This window comes from Tripterygium wilfordii, chromosome 2 (assembly GCF_013401445.1).
Source record: "Tripterygium wilfordii isolate XIE 37 chromosome 2, ASM1340144v1, whole genome shotgun sequence".
NCBI classification, from domain to species: Eukaryota; Viridiplantae; Streptophyta; class Magnoliopsida; order Celastrales; family Celastraceae; genus Tripterygium; species Tripterygium wilfordii.
In genome coordinates this window covers 10,765,941-10,780,521 of record NC_052233.1, presented here as the reverse complement: position 1 = coordinate 10,780,521, position 14,581 = coordinate 10,765,941, and the positions used below count along the sequence as shown (strand labels likewise).

At 41.6% G+C, this 14,581-nt stretch overlaps 3 protein-coding genes across 3 annotated transcripts; 1 reads left to right on the top strand and 2 right to left on the bottom strand.

The window, feature by feature from the left end:
* Positions 1 to 262: 262 nt before the first annotated feature.
* LOC120005792 (probable leucine-rich repeat receptor-like protein kinase At1g68400) lies at positions 263 to 3,167 on the bottom strand. The gene is made up of 2 exons (XM_038855618.1): positions 1,749 to 3,167; positions 263 to 1,128 (listed from the first exon to the last, which is right to left on the bottom strand). The coding sequence occupies exons 1-2, from the start codon at positions 3,163 to 3,165 to the stop codon at positions 461 to 463; spliced, it is 2,085 nt and encodes a 694-aa protein (XP_038711546.1). The 5' UTR covers positions 3,166 to 3,167; the 3' UTR covers positions 263 to 460.
* Positions 3,168 to 4,950: 1,783 nt separating this feature from the next.
* LOC120006189 (nicotinamide adenine dinucleotide transporter 1, chloroplastic-like) lies at positions 4,951 to 9,263 on the top strand. The gene is made up of 9 exons (XM_038856131.1): positions 4,951 to 5,396; positions 5,585 to 5,680; positions 6,074 to 6,180; positions 6,815 to 6,863; positions 6,983 to 7,095; positions 7,945 to 8,039; positions 8,230 to 8,318; positions 8,419 to 8,513; positions 8,621 to 9,263. The coding sequence occupies exons 1-9, from the start codon at positions 5,318 to 5,320 to the stop codon at positions 9,014 to 9,016; spliced, it is 1,119 nt and encodes a 372-aa protein (XP_038712059.1). The 5' UTR covers positions 4,951 to 5,317; the 3' UTR covers positions 9,017 to 9,263.
* A 1,146-nt stretch (positions 9,264 to 10,409) lies between these two features.
* On the bottom strand, positions 10,410 to 11,282 carry LOC119979987. Its single transcript, XM_038822624.1, has one exon. It carries the CDS (start codon positions 11,045 to 11,047, stop codon positions 10,562 to 10,564), a length of 486 nt encoding a protein of 161 aa, XP_038678552.1. The 5' UTR covers positions 11,048 to 11,282; the 3' UTR covers positions 10,410 to 10,561.
* Positions 11,283 to 14,581: the final 3,299 nt, after the last annotated feature.

Here is a 14,581-nt window from a genome sequence, read left to right as displayed (position 1 = left end):
ATTTGAGACTAAGGTCGAACCACAATGTAGGAAGATAACGTAGTGAGACATTCGCACACATTGGATTAAATAAAGATCCATCTCGCAAATTGCGATGATGGAAACGTCCATGCATGCGAATTCAATTTATGATCTCCTACTTGCGCTAATAATTAGCATTATCAAGTTCACCATCTCAACCGATGATGATTTGCAGATGATCATTGGTAAAAATACGCCAAACTCACTTGATTGAAATTCTGAAAATTTCATTCTAGCAGAGTAAGCAAAAAAGCAAGAGTCTTTTATATATATTCTTCATCGAATCCAAAACTCTATTCATCCTTCCTTCAATTAACATAAGAAAATCCGGAATTGAAATGAATTATAAAAAGAGGGCAAAATCAAAATCTCATATTCTCTATATCAACATCAAGGCATCCATCACTACAGTGGTTTATAGAGAGAAATAAACTCACCATCACTGGCTAGCTCCGCAAGTGTCCTCCGACAAGCACGGCGATTCGGAGACAGACCCGAGCGTTTCGTGGCAAGGAGAAACCTCAACGCCTCTCATCTCCTCAATCATCTTGACGACGTGACTCATCCTAGGCCGTTGATCAGGCGAAACAATAGTACAAGACAATGCAATCTGCAACAACCCCACCATTTCCTCCTCTATATCTTTGTACCGCATCAGCTCCAAATCAAAAACCTCCGCCGTCCATTCTTCCCTCACAACAGACTGGACCCACCTAGGTAAATCTACAGCCCCACCGTACGCACACCCGGGCACACCAGCATCGACAGCAGACGGACACTTCCCCGTGAGCAGCTCTAAGAGAAGAACCCCGAAAGAGTAAACGTCAGATTTCTGGGTGGCTTTTCGACCGTCGGATGATTCCGGCGCACGGTAACCGTTGGATCTTGGGGCAGAGGCGGTTGGGGATGCAAATGCCGAGAGTCCAAAATCTGAAACACGTGCATTGCCCGTGACGTCCAGTAGGATGTTTGTGGACTTGACATTACCGTGGGCCAGCCTGAGAGACTTACACGAGTTGTGAATAAAGGCAAGCCCACGGGCCGCTCCTGCTGCTATTTTGAGCCTTGTCGTCCAGTCCAACGGGGTACGCCCGGGCCCACGGTTACCTGTCGAGAAAAAAAAAACATTAACCCCTCGACTTTCAAGAAATTACACGTTTGACACTGGGGGCAGTATCACTGGTCAGCATCAAGCAGGTTAGGCTTATGGGCTCGGGCCCAAACACAGAATTGACTATGGGGTCCACTAAGGGGAAAAGATAGGTCAGGGTTTACTTTTTGGTCGTATTACTGAAACAAATAGCAGAGAAGAAAAGCAGGGAGACGACAGACACTTTAATATTATGAAAAGAACAAAAAGCGTTAAATAGAGGCGCACATTATAAAGCTGGAAGTGTACAGAGCCACCTCCATTAACAGTAAACCCAATTTTCAAATCATAATAAAATAAAAGTAAAGCTGCAACGTTTTGTCTTTGTGCATAACTGTTACCTCGTCTTTAATTCACAGTAGAAATTAAAGAGTCACGTAATCCCTTATCGGATTAACCGAGTGAGATATCAAAATGCGTTTTTAAGGCGTAAATACTAAGTAGACTGTCAAGAAAACAAATTCGTGCATGCCCGCTCACTCTAATTTGTTTGCGTTTGAATTTCTACCACTACGAGAAATAATTAGGAAATGAAAGCAAGAAGAGAGAACAAGGAAATTAATGGAATTAGACGTACCATGAAGAAGCCAAAACAAGCTCCCGTTAGGCATGTAATCGTAGACCAGCAATTTCTCTTCCCTGGCAAAGTAGTAAGCCTTCAAGCTAACCAAATTATGATGCCTCAACCTTCCTAACACCTCTATATGCTGCTCAAACTCCTTCCTCCCGCCGACATTCGCATCCTTAAGCCGCTTCACTGCAACCACATTCCCATCATCGAGCACCGCTTTGTAAGCAGTCCCAAATCCTCCCTTCCCAAGCATTTCAGCAGAGGCACGAAGCAAGTCTTCCAGCTCAAATCGCTTCACCCCATCGAAGAATACTATCGTACCCCGCTCGTACCCAACCTGGTTCGGGTACGGGCTGGACGAGTAGACAATCTTCTCGCTCTCCAGGAGTTTTGAGCGCTTGCCGTCACTCATTTTGGCCACGTAATTGCGCCAGAAGTAGCAGTAGAGAAGGAGAGAGATCAGCGCAAGGACTAAAACATCGCCGAGGATGATTGCGATTAGAGCTACTGGACTTATTTTAGCTGCTCCATTGTGTCGTCGATTTGTGGGGCTTTGGGGTTCTGTACTTGAAGGCATTGCACTTGGTGATGATGGTACCGTTTTCGGGTTATTAGCCGGAATTACTGGTGAACCTACAGCCCCGTCGGATCCGGGTTTTGTTGGGTCACTTACAATGCCTTTACAACTCTGCATCGGAGATCCACACAGACCCGCGTTTTCCGCAAAAGACGATTCAGAGAATCCGGCCAGCGATTTTGGTATTTCGCCGGATATCCGGTTTCCGGTGACGTTGAAATCTTGCAAGTTAGGCATATTCAAACCGGTAATCGAACCAGAAAACAAGTTGTTCTCGAGACGAAGAGTGAGTAAATGAGTCAAACGGTTGACCGTCTCTGGAATCTTGCCTGTAAAGTTGTTGAACGACAGATCGAGACGGTACAACCTGAAAAGCGAAGTTACAGATGCAGGGAAATCACCGGTGAAGTTGTTGTGAGACAAGAAGAGAAGCTTGAGAGCAGTAAAGTTAGAGAGGTCGGGAATAGAGCCAGAGAATAGGTTCTGTTTCAAGCTAAGGACCCGTAGTTGAGTGAGAGCGGCCAAGGGCTCCAGAGGGCCATGGAGATCAAGGTTTTCGAGGACGAGATGTGAGACTCGGTTTTTGAGACAAGAGACGCCGGTCCAACTGGTGCAAGGGTCGGTGGTGGAGTTCCATGTTGTGAGCTTGTTGGCTGCGTCTGATGCGGCTTTGAACTGCATCAATGGTTCCAAATCTGGGTTCAGAGAAGCTCCGGTGAGTGAGAAGCAGAGTAACAGAGAAAAGGCAATGTGGGTGATAAAGAAAGTAGGTTTCGCCATTTTTGCGAGAGAGAGAGAGAGGCGTGGAGAGTGAAGTAAAGTCTGTGTTTTGGTGCGACGGTTCATTGGTAAAGCGGAGAGTGGAGGAGGAGGGTATGATTGTAAATAAGGGGATGGGAAAAGGTTTTTTCAGCAAGAGCACTTGCAATGGTATTAGTTTGTATGGACCAACAAATATGTATGTGGTTTTGTGTTTTGTTGATATGGTTGTATTGAGTTTTTTGTGTTACTGATGTGATTGTATTGGGAGATGTGTTTTGCTGATGTGGTTGTATTGGAAGATTGTGTTTTGGTTTAGTTTTATTGTGGACAATATGGAGGAAATGAGAATTTGTTGGACTCCATGTTGAGTGGGAAGGAAAAATGTATAGAAATTTGTGTTTTGTTGATGTGGCTATATTGGGAGATGTGTTTTGTTGATGTGACTGTTGAGAGATGTGTTTGGCTTGATTTTTTATGTAATAGAGGTGGGACCCAATATTGGTTTTTATTGACCCAACAAAATGGGATCATTGCAATTGCTCTAATGGTGGTAATGTTGAGTGAAATGACTAAAGTATCCTTAACATTTGGTGCTACTTAACGATTCTTGGTATTTAGATTAAAGATTAATCATTAATACTGCCCTTAATTCTTCTGATTAATGGAATTGAACTGAACGGTCTTGGGGAATGCTAGCAAACTGGATGTTGACACGTGTCATTCTATAATACGTGAATAATGTCACACACCATTTAGCAATTAATTCATGAAAGAGGCTGATTGTCTCCGTAATCATATGATTTCCCGTACTAATAATGGTTTTCTAACACGAATGGACCAATAGTGCCTGTTAGGGGTGGCCAAAAAAAATGGGTTCAAGATTAGTGTCGGATCGGATAACAATACGTGTTTATGAAATATTTACATATTCAGACCGATTGGATTAGATTTCAGACATACTTAATTGATCAAGCTCTGACTGATTTAAATCCGAACAATAACCTAATACATGTTAGGGTTCGGATAAGTAAATCAAACAAGATTTTTATGTTTGAACCTAGACCTAGTTTTAAACCTGACAAAAATGTTTGAGCCTGAATTTCAGATATATAACTTATGTCCAAATTTTATTTAATCCAGGTTAAAAAAATTCAATCATTCTAATCAAACAGAGTTTTACCACCCCTACGCGTAGTCATGCCTTGCATCTCTACAGTTTTTACTTTAACAAAACACTGGTGAAGAGTGAAGGGCGTCGCACTAGAAGCTACTATAATTTTTCTGCAATTTGAGAGTCTCTGTAGTAGAATTTACCCTGCAGTTTGAATTACTAACGTCCAGTATATTTAGCAACGTAAAGTCCACATAATTTTTGAATTTGATCAACAAACCGGATATTTGTGATGGCCATCGCCCATCGGAGATATTTTACTGCAGGGCCCTTGTTCGCACAAACACACCTATTTGTAAGAAAGAATACAAAATATTGGTCATTTAATAGTGGCACTTGACCCGGTTATCTGCCCCACGAATAATATAAGTCTGGGGCTTTATTTGTTTCTCGAAGTTATTTCCATGAAGCTTTTCTTTTCTTTTCTTTTCTTTTGCAGAAAACCGGCAACAGGCACTATGGTGCCACTTGGGTTGGGCTGCTATCACCTGACATTGTGTGGACTTGAAACATGAGCTCCAGGCCCAGCCCAAAACATGGCTCCGCCTGATAATTTGTAGTTTTTCGTGGGTGGATAGGCCCAATTATGAATTATCAATGGGCTCCTTGCAGGCCCATTAGAGTTAAGGCTCACAAAGCAGTTATTTATTTATAGACAGAATCAACTGATGTGACGTCATCATCAGCTTCCCCAACGCACAAAATAACAAGACCAGCCGAGACATGGAAGAACGCGAGGGATCTTTCCCTTCCCTTTACTCGTCTATTGCGGAGGCAGACCGACCCTCGTCGCTTTTTGATTTTTCAAATTCTGAACGCAAATTCATATATCTGACTCCAAATTCTAACTCGTCAAAGGAATTCTTCTTTCTTTTCAAAGCAATTTCTGTTTTTTAGTTTCTTACGCGTTGTATAAAGTCTCTCAAACCCTTCAAACACGACAACCCAGAAAACCCGCAAGCGTCGGTCAATGTAACTGGCAGAACTGTGTCTCAACACATATTTATAGATCTGCGATGGGATTTTCCTTTGGTGTTATAGAGGTTTTGGAATTGTAGACGAAGAATGAGTGAAGATAAGGAATCGTCCCCTGGTCGGAGTCCCAGGAAATTATTATGCCACGCCGGTTCCGGCGCCGTTGCAGGTTTATTCAACTGTTGTCGTTAAATTTGTGTTTGGGTTTCCTTTAGATTGTAGTATTCGGGGTTAATTCGCGATTCAACCATTTACGAAAATTCAAAAGTATTAATTTTGTGTCGCATTGCATGCTAGGGCAGTTTCTTGGTACTCTGCGTTAGTTTTGCTCATCACTTAATTTATGTAACTTTGCAGGCGCGATTGCGGCGACTTTTATGTGCCCCTTGGATGTTATAAAGACAAGGCTACAAGTCCATGGCCTACCTCAAGCTCCGGTTTCTAGTCGCGGAGGTATACCAGAATCTTTGTGGCCCCAAGCATGCGGAATTGAGTTAATTGTTTTCCATAGCATTAACTAGTGTGCCTATTGGAAATAAGTATTTCTGTAGAGCTCGTTCTTAACGAGTTTATATGAGAAAAGGACATATTGCAAAGTAATGGATGGAATTGAACCATTGCCAGATGGCTCCAAGGAATATCGAACCACGTTTATGATTAGTTGCTTAACTTTGCAGTTTAGAATGACTTACATTGGACTTTCTTTGAGACGACTCACAATGTCATGAATAGTAGAGTCTTCAATAACTTCAAATCCTCTGTTTTTCCTGTTTCAAACGTGAAAATTAAATGGTTAATCTTTTCTTTATGCTTTGATGAGCTAATTTCTACCTTGTCTACCTTCAGGTAGTATCATTGTCACAAGCTTACAGAACATAGTGAGGACTGAAGGTCTTAGGGGAATGTATCGCGGACTCTCTCCAACTTTATTAGCGCTCCTTCCGAACTGGGCAGTGAGTGTTATTTATAGTTTTCCTGTTATCACCTCGTCATTTTTTTGCTACGTGTTTATTCGTCTGAATGATGCCATTAGAGTGTTTATGATGCTATCAATGGTGCCAAAAAGTGTAGAGTTCCATAAACTCGCACTTAAATGCTATATACCGAGAGTATATGATGCATTCAAAAAAAATTCCTCTCTCTGTGTAAGTTTTTTGTGTTGATAGTTGCTACTTATTTTTACTATATCATCTTAAGCCATATTTTCTCGTCAATTCTCTGGAAGTCACAGTGGTCTAGCTCATTGAGTGTTTACTTCGACCTGTATTTTGACTAAAGGGAATTTTCATGCTCTAAACTGTGATGTAATAATGTTGAAAATTTTTATTATGGAAGCACACCATCCTCCCTCTCCCTCAGGAAAAGATAAGGAATAAGACAATATCTTTTCACAACTTAATTGAACTCATTTTTCCACGTTCAAGAACAAATTCCGAATTTTCTTTATAAAATTACTTTGATACCATTGCCTAGATTTATTTCTTGAGTTGATTAGTATAAACTGTCTTGTTTCTCTGTCCAAATCCACAATCCTATTTTTACTTTCTATAGCTCTATCAGTGACGAGGGTGCTGATTTCATTTTTAGGTGTATTTCGCAGTCTATGAGCAACTAAAAGGCCTACTTCATTCACATGGTTGGTTTTTTTTTTTCCATGGTTGCTAGCTGCTTTATGGGTTGTGCTCATCTCTATTGCATGAAGCAGTTGATCCTTTTTGGTGGATGGGGTTATAAACTTTTTATGTCCTATTGCAGGTGATGGCAATGGTCAACTCACAATTGGTGCTAATATGGTAGCTGCTGCGGGGGCTGGAGCTGCAACATCTATTGCAACAAATCCGTTGTGGGTTGTTAAGACCAGACTCCAAGTAAGCCTAATTTTCTTACATCCTTGATCTTTTTATGTGCATTAGCAACAGTCATCTGCGGTTTTATCATACATATTTTATCATACATCTCTTTTCTAATTGGGTGCCCAATCCTAATTTTGTTCTCCATTTTTGGGCTAAAGTTCGCAATTATAAGATTGATAGAAACTCTTCTTTTAACCTTCTTGAAAGTCCAAGGAAAGAAAGTGCCCTGTTTTGGAGAATTTGCTTCACATCAGTATTAGTTTTAACTGTATATCAGAAAGAATATAACCGAAATTATGAGTGTTAAAAAAGTTTAAGTCATATCGAAGTTTCTCTAGGCAAGTACAAGGTAGGTTGGGCGGGGGTTATTGATGTGTCCTTGATATGTATGTATTAGCTCCCTTCTTTTCCTATAAATATGACTGGCAAGTGTATCAATTCACTTTGTTAAGTTAGATTAAATCCAGGCTAACCAACTTGTCCTCCCTTCTCTATTTCTGATAAATTTTCTTCATGTAGCCCAAAGGTAGAATTGCAGGGTTGCAACATAGTGCTCACAGGTTCAATTCCTGGCAACAGTCTCTCCACATATTATGTGAGAGTATGATCTGCGTACATTTTGTCTATTCCCGACCTTGCCCACTGCGGGAGCCTTGTCTACGGGAGTTTTTTCTTCATCAATAATTTTAGGATGGGTTTGTCGTCCTGTTTTTACTTTTAATGTTTAAAAGGCCTGATTTTGTTGTGTTGTGATACATCGCAATCTTCCCAACTCTAATATTGCCTATAGTGATCTGATACTTGATATCTTATTTGCCCTTGACGCTCTAATCGGGACATCAATTTGTATTCTGTTGTTGCTAGACACAAGGGATGAGGCCAGGTGTGGTTCCATACAAAGGCATATTTTCTGCTTTGAGAAGAATCGCACACGAGGAAGGCATACGGGGACTCTATAGGTCTGTGTCGAGTAGTTCCTTGAAATGCAAATGTGGATCTAGTTCCTTGGGCGTTTCAATTTTAGCATCAAAAGAATCATTTTAACTGTGGATGCATTAACTAGATCTGTCCTCTTTCTGCTGCGACTCGCTGATTGATCTCATTTTTTTTTTCAGTTATGTCTCTAAATACTGTCTTTGTCTGAAACAGTGGCATTCTTCCTTCGTTGGCTGGTATAAGCCATGTTGCAATTCAGTTTCCCGCGTATGAGAAGATCAAGTCTTACATGGCCAAGATGGGTAACGTTTCTTACAATCTATTTTCTGGGTGCATGGTATGCAATATTCTGTTGTGACTCTAAGTCAATTGGTGCTAATCATGATAATTTAATTTTCTCAGATAATACCACTGTTGATAATCTGAGTCCTGGTGACGTTGCAATTGCTTCCTCAGTAGCCAAAGTACTTGCCTCCGTGTTGACATACCCGCACGAGGTATTTTAGTCCTCCCTTCCCCTCACCTTTGGTTTGCGTGAATTTGTCTGTGTTTCTGGTCGAAATCTCGTCCTACATCATCAAAATGTTAAATATCATATCCCTAGGTTGTGCGTTCAAGGCTTCAAGAGCAAGGTTATGTCAGACATCATGATGCTCAATATGCTGGGGTTGTTGACTGCATTAAAAAGGTGTTCCGTAAGGAAGGTTTTCCTGGCTTTTACCGCGGTTGTGCAACTAATCTGTTGAGAACAACTCCCTCTGCCGTTATTACATTTACTAGTTATGAGATGATACATAGGTTTCTGCAGCGCATTATACTACAATATCCTAAGCATTCAACTTCCCAGACTGAAGCTGATGGCGGCGTGAAGCATCAGCAGGAAAATGGAGGCACTAAGGGGAGTAACAACACTGTTTTGCAGCAATCACAAACTCAATCAAATAATATCACCCACCCAATATCTCTTGGAAACAAAGAACAGCTATCTCCGGGAAATTGATTGATTATTGTTCTTATTTCCTTCCATTAATTTTTTTGGCCCATCTCCCAATTGTGTGGGAAAATTTTCCATAAAAATAGGATTATGATTCTCCAATGTTATAGCAAATAAAATTGCATCATCTTCTTGAATATGATTCCCGTCGCCTTGCTGCCTACTGCAACCGGTGATGGTTCTTTGCATGTAAGAATTACTAGTCCATTTACAGGCTATGAAAGTCGGACATGATAGTATCGACGTTTGGTCCCATAGATTCTTTTGGTGTTTGATCTAGCTGTCCTACATAGGCATTGCTTAACAGCCAACAGGGGATGTTGTAGTGAACTAAGCTGAACCTATGGACGGTGTCGGGCAGATGAGGGAGTCTTGTAGTAGAAGTTGCTACAGTTTTTGTTAGAGACATTTAGTCTGTTTATGAAATTTAAAAAATTTTATGGACTCCACACTGATAAATAAACCGGCCATATGTGACTTCTATTGTAGGGCTCTTTGACTCTTGCCGGGGTCACAAAGAGTGATATATGCGAATGAGCACCATCCCTTTTCTGGAGAACCAGCGAACCTCTGTTACTAGTGGTCTGTACAATCGACCGATTGATTCAGGCCATAAAGAAAAGACGGGTGAATGCTTTGAATAGCTTTGTGAGAAAATAAAGCGTGATGCAAAGTGAAAGATGGGACAATATCCACCATTTCAATGCAAATCTTGGCGCAGGAATAATATCCACCCACTATATTCAAAATACATACCTTTTCCCTATAGGACAAGTCATGTCTCTGCTTTGCTCGAGGAGGTTTTGCCCTATATGCTTTTACTGATTGGCTTTCCTGGTCTTCCAACGCCAGCCAGGTCCAGGTCACTTTAATTGGTAACCAGATACCCTCCATTTGTGACGTTTGAAGATAAGAGTTGCTTCCCTTATCATCTACTTTTTCTGTTTCTTTACAAATTGAAACCAGAGAACCTTAAATCCCTTTACACAAAAAATCAAGAAGATATTGAACTCATAATTGAAACTATCAACACTCACATCAACAACAAATGAAATGTATGTGATTAATCCGTCCTCCATTTGAAATAAGGGGCTCTTCTGGTTTTGTCCATGTTAGAAACAAAATGAAATGTGATTAACCCGTCCTTTCTTTGAATTAAGGGGTGCTTCTGGTTCTGTTGGTGCGAGAAACAAAACTACATATTTCTATAGTCAATAATTTTATTTGAAGAACTATTGAACTTATAAAAATGGGTTTAAGAATACGTAAGAAAAACACTTCGAATTATTGATTCATCGTCAAAGATGGCTTTGAACCAATAATTCATTAACTGTTTCGGGTTTATCGGTTCAATATGGATACATCAAAGAATAGGAAACTTAGAAAGCGCACGATTAGATGCAAGAAATACCAAAAAAATATTTGAATTACTGGATTCATGGCATCCTCACAAGATGAAGAGGAGTTCCAATTTAGTATCAGATTATGGCATCCTCATAACAAAACAAGTGAAATGGAAGTTGTGATCACTGATCAGAGCAACCATACTTCTTACTCGGGAATCGCAACAAGCATGGGACGCCAAGCCCTCCTCAGTAGCATTCTGTGCCTAAACCCAACCCATACCGGTCTTGGGGAACCCGGTTCATCTCTCAAACCCCCAAAACTCCCACCGCTGATTTTTGCTGCAAATGCTCCTTCGCTGTTGAATCCGATCTTGCTTGTCGCTGTATTTTCGGCTTCGGATTCTAAAGACGGCGTTGACACAAACAAGTCCTTCAGTGTGCGTCCTGGCAACTCCTCCTTGTTGCTCTTCTTCTCAGCCAGATCTCCTACCACGATCCTTGTAGCCTGATTCGAGAATTCTTGCCGGCGAGGAGGTGAGCGGCAGCGGCTGGAACTCCGACTAAGTAGCATTCGCAAGGTTGTTTTCCGGCGACGGAGCTGGACCAAAGGGCTAGTCCTAGGGCTTCGGGTTGGACTCGGCGCCACGCCGCATTGCGTCGCCAGCAGCTTGAATTTCTGCAGCGTCGCCATTCTTCAGGTTCTTTTTCTCAAAATTCTTGAAGTCGGAGTTAAGTAAGTGTTCGCGAATAGGTATATTAGTTGCGTGCCGTTTCGTATAGCTGTATTGGAATTCTCTCTTTCTTTCTTCTCGGTCTTCTTTTCAAAGTACGTGCGTGATTTGAACGGAATTGGCAACAAGAATAGAAGAGAAAGAAAGTGAGAGACAAAAAGAGTGTTATGGAGAGCTCAATTTTCCAGGAAAATTCTTAAATCCATGGGTCATGAAAAACAGGCACTTTTTCGTGTTCCTGTCTCCGTGAAAAACACATAATATGAGTAAAATACCATATTAACCCCTCCTTGCTTAACAAAAAGAACCAATACAACACATGCAGTTAGGGTATTTCGGACATTGTCAAGACTTGCTGATACAGAACAACCCTTTGATCTCTTTTTGACGCTTGACTGAACTTTTCTGGCACTTCCCTCTCTCTGAAATTTCTAATTTTTGCCGTTCCATATACTCTAAGCCATTCAACAATGCAAAAAAAATAAATAAATAAATATTGTAGTACTTGCCGATGCTGGACTGATCCGAATTAGATGAAGGCATCAACCCTTCGAAACATTTTCTGTAGAATTATATGATTTAGAGACAAAAGGGTGTAAAGAAAACAGAGAAAGAGAATTGTGTATGGTGTTGAGAAAATTGTATATTCATTTACATCTATGTTAGTGATATATATAGGAGAAGAAAGCACTAAGTCAAGCCTAAACAATGGCAAACAACTAGAAACATTGCCTAATTTATGCATGCATTTAAGGTAATGGAATCAATAATATATTCTCTTTGATATCCTCCTTGATATCCTCCTTAACATGTTCCTTGATATCCTCCTTAATATCCTCCTTAACATCCTCCTTAATTTCCTCTTTAATACTCCCCCTCAAGTTGGAATAGATGTTGACTATGCCCAACTTGCTAAGTAAGATGGAAAATTGTGGGACACCTACAGCCTTCGTGAAAATGTCTGCCGGTTGCTTCGAGGTTGAGATGTGAAATGTCTTGAGTAAACCGGCCTGAATTTTTTCTCTTACAAGATGACAGTCAATCTCTATGTGTTTCGTTCGTTCGTGAAATACTGGATTTGACGCTATATGTAATGCTGCTTGATTGTCACAATACAACCTAGCTGGTTGTGGATGCTTGATTCCAAGATCACATAGAATGTACTTTAACCAAGTTATTTCACAACATGCCGAAGCCATGGAACGATACTCTGCTTCCGCGCTTGAGCGGGACACTGTGTTTTGTTTCTTAGTTTTCCAAGAGATCAGTGATTGTCCGAGGAACATGCAATATCCTGTGGTGGAACGACGTGTGTCTCGACATCTAGCCCAATCCGCATCGCAAAAAGCATTCAGCTGTATCGGACTAGTGGCAGAGAATAAAATACCTTCTCCGGGGGCTTGCTTGATGTACCGCAATACTCGGTAAGCTGCTTCCAGATGTGGAGTACGGGGCTTATCCATGTATTGGCTAAGAATATGGACAGCATACACTAAGTCTGGGCGAGTAAGTGTCAAGTATATCAACCTTCCAACAAGTCTTCGATAAGAAAAAGGATCACTGATGCACTCTCCATCAGTCTTGTTGAGGGATAAATTTTGTTCCATAGGAGTGTTGACTGACCTAGCAGCAAGGTAGCCTGCATCCTCCAGTATTTCAAGGGCATATTTACGTTGTGAAATAGCAATCCCTTTGCTAGAACGTGCAATCTCTATACCCAAGAAATATTTCAACTCACCGAGATCCTTCAACTTAAATTGTCTCATGAGACCATTTGTAACTTCCTCAATGTCTTGCAGACTATTCCCTGTGAGGATGACATCATCAACATAAACAAGAAGTGCAGTGAAGATGCTACCTCGGGTTCGGATGAAGAGTGAATAGTCCGACTTAGATTGATGAAAACCAGCAAGTTTGAGTGCTGTAGACAATTTTATGAACCATTGGCGAGAGGCTTGTTTGAGCCCGTACAGAGATTTGTGCAACTTGCATACACGAGTCTCCCCCTTTCGTCCGAAACCCTGAGGTAGGGACATATATACTTCTTCCTCAAGATCGCAATGGAGAAACGCGTTATTGACGTCAAGCTGACGAAGATGCCAATGTTGGGTGGCAGCCACGGCAAGAAGGAGACGGACGGTAACAAGCTTGGCAACTGGGGCAAAAGTCTCCCTGTAATCAAAACCTTCAATCTGACTGTAACCTTTGGCAACCAACCGTGCCTTGTAACGTTCAACCGTGCCATCAGGATTGAATTTGATTTTGTAAACCCATTTGCAGCCAATAGGTTTCTTGTGCGGTGGCAGTGGTTGGAGGGACCACGTACCATTTTCTTGGAGAGCCTGAAGCTCTTGGTCCATAGCATGGCGCCATTGGGGGTCCTTGACAGCTTGGGAAAAGGTGGTGGGTGTTTTGATGGCTGAGATGGATGTGGCAAAGGCCCTGTGGGAAGGAGACAAGTTATCATAGGATATAACATGAGATAAAGGGTGAGAAGTACCTGTATGTCCAGCCAATGATGGAGGCGATGACGGTGGATCCCGAGTGGGCAATGAAACCTCCACATGGTAGTGTTGAAGATAACTGGGAGCATGGGTTGTGCGGCGTAGCCGAGGTGCGGGTGTGGAGGTGGGATTAGGGTGTGGCGGAGACATAATGGGGTCAAGTGTGGTAGTGGTGTCACTATGGAATGATGTGTTTGGTGGAATGTTAGGTGTGTCGGAAGGAATGGGCATGGCACTCGATGCAGGTGTCGGTAATGGGTCAATAGAGACCATTGGAGTGGGAAACAACGTGGAATTGGGGGGAGGGGAAAGAGTGGCAGCGGAAGTAGTGTAGGGAAATAATTGTTCATGAAAAACAACGTCCCGAGAGATGAATATTTGACCAGTTTCGAGATTGTAAACGCGGTATCCCTTGGTACCATATGGGTATCCAAGGAATAGGCAACGGATAGAACGGGCATCAAATTTAGTAGGACGAGTATGGTGGGTGGAGGCAAAACACAAACAACCAAACACACGTAAATGTGTATAAGAAGGTGTTTTGTGAAAGAGAATTTCGTATGGAGTTTTACCTTTAAGAACAGGAGTGGGAGTACGATTGATGAGATAAGCAGCGGTAAGGATGGAATCTCCCCAAAAAAATTTAGGAAGGTTGGCTTGAAAAAGTAAGGAGCGGGCAACATTTAGAAGGTGACGGTGCTTGCGTTCGGCTACTCCATTCTGTTGTGGGGTGGAAACACAAGTGGTTTGATGCATAATCCCTTTTTCAGAGTAGAAATTATGCATGGAGAATTCAGGGCCATTGTCACTCCTAATGACTTTGACGCGAGTAGAAAACTGTGTTTCAACATAGTTTATGAAGGAAAGAAGAGATCTACGTGCATCGGATTTGCTATGTAATAGATAAATCCAAGTACAACGAGAAAAATCATCAACAATTATAAGAAAGTATTTTGCCCCATTGAGTGATTGGATATGGTATCCTCCCCA

What these genes read in the sequence shown, in the direction of transcription:
- LOC120005792 (XM_038855618.1), bottom strand. Translation starts at nt 3,165, where the DNA reads ATGAACCGTCGCACCAAAACACAGACTTTACTTCACTCTCCACGCCTC. An exon ending in CTTGTTTTGGCTTCTTCATG is followed by an intron (nt 1,129 to 1,748) that starts GTACGTCTAATT and finishes TTTTCTCGACAG; the next exon opens with GTAACCGTGGGCCCGGGCGT.
- LOC120006189 (XM_038856131.1), top strand. Translation starts at nt 5,318, where the DNA reads ATGAGTGAAGATAAGGAATCGTCCCCTGGTCGGAGTCCCAGGAAATTA. An exon ending in CGGTTCCGGCGCCGTTGCAG is followed by an intron (nt 5,397 to 5,584) that starts GTTTATTCAACT and finishes GTAACTTTGCAG; the next exon opens with GCGCGATTGCGGCGACTTTT. An exon ending in TTGTTAAGACCAGACTCCAA is followed by an intron (nt 7,096 to 7,944) that starts GTAAGCCTAATT and finishes TGTTGTTGCTAG; the next exon opens with ACACAAGGGATGAGGCCAGG.
- LOC119979987 (XM_038822624.1), bottom strand. Translation starts at nt 11,047, where the DNA reads ATGGCGACGCTGCAGAAATTCAAGCTGCTGGCGACGCAATGCGGCGTG.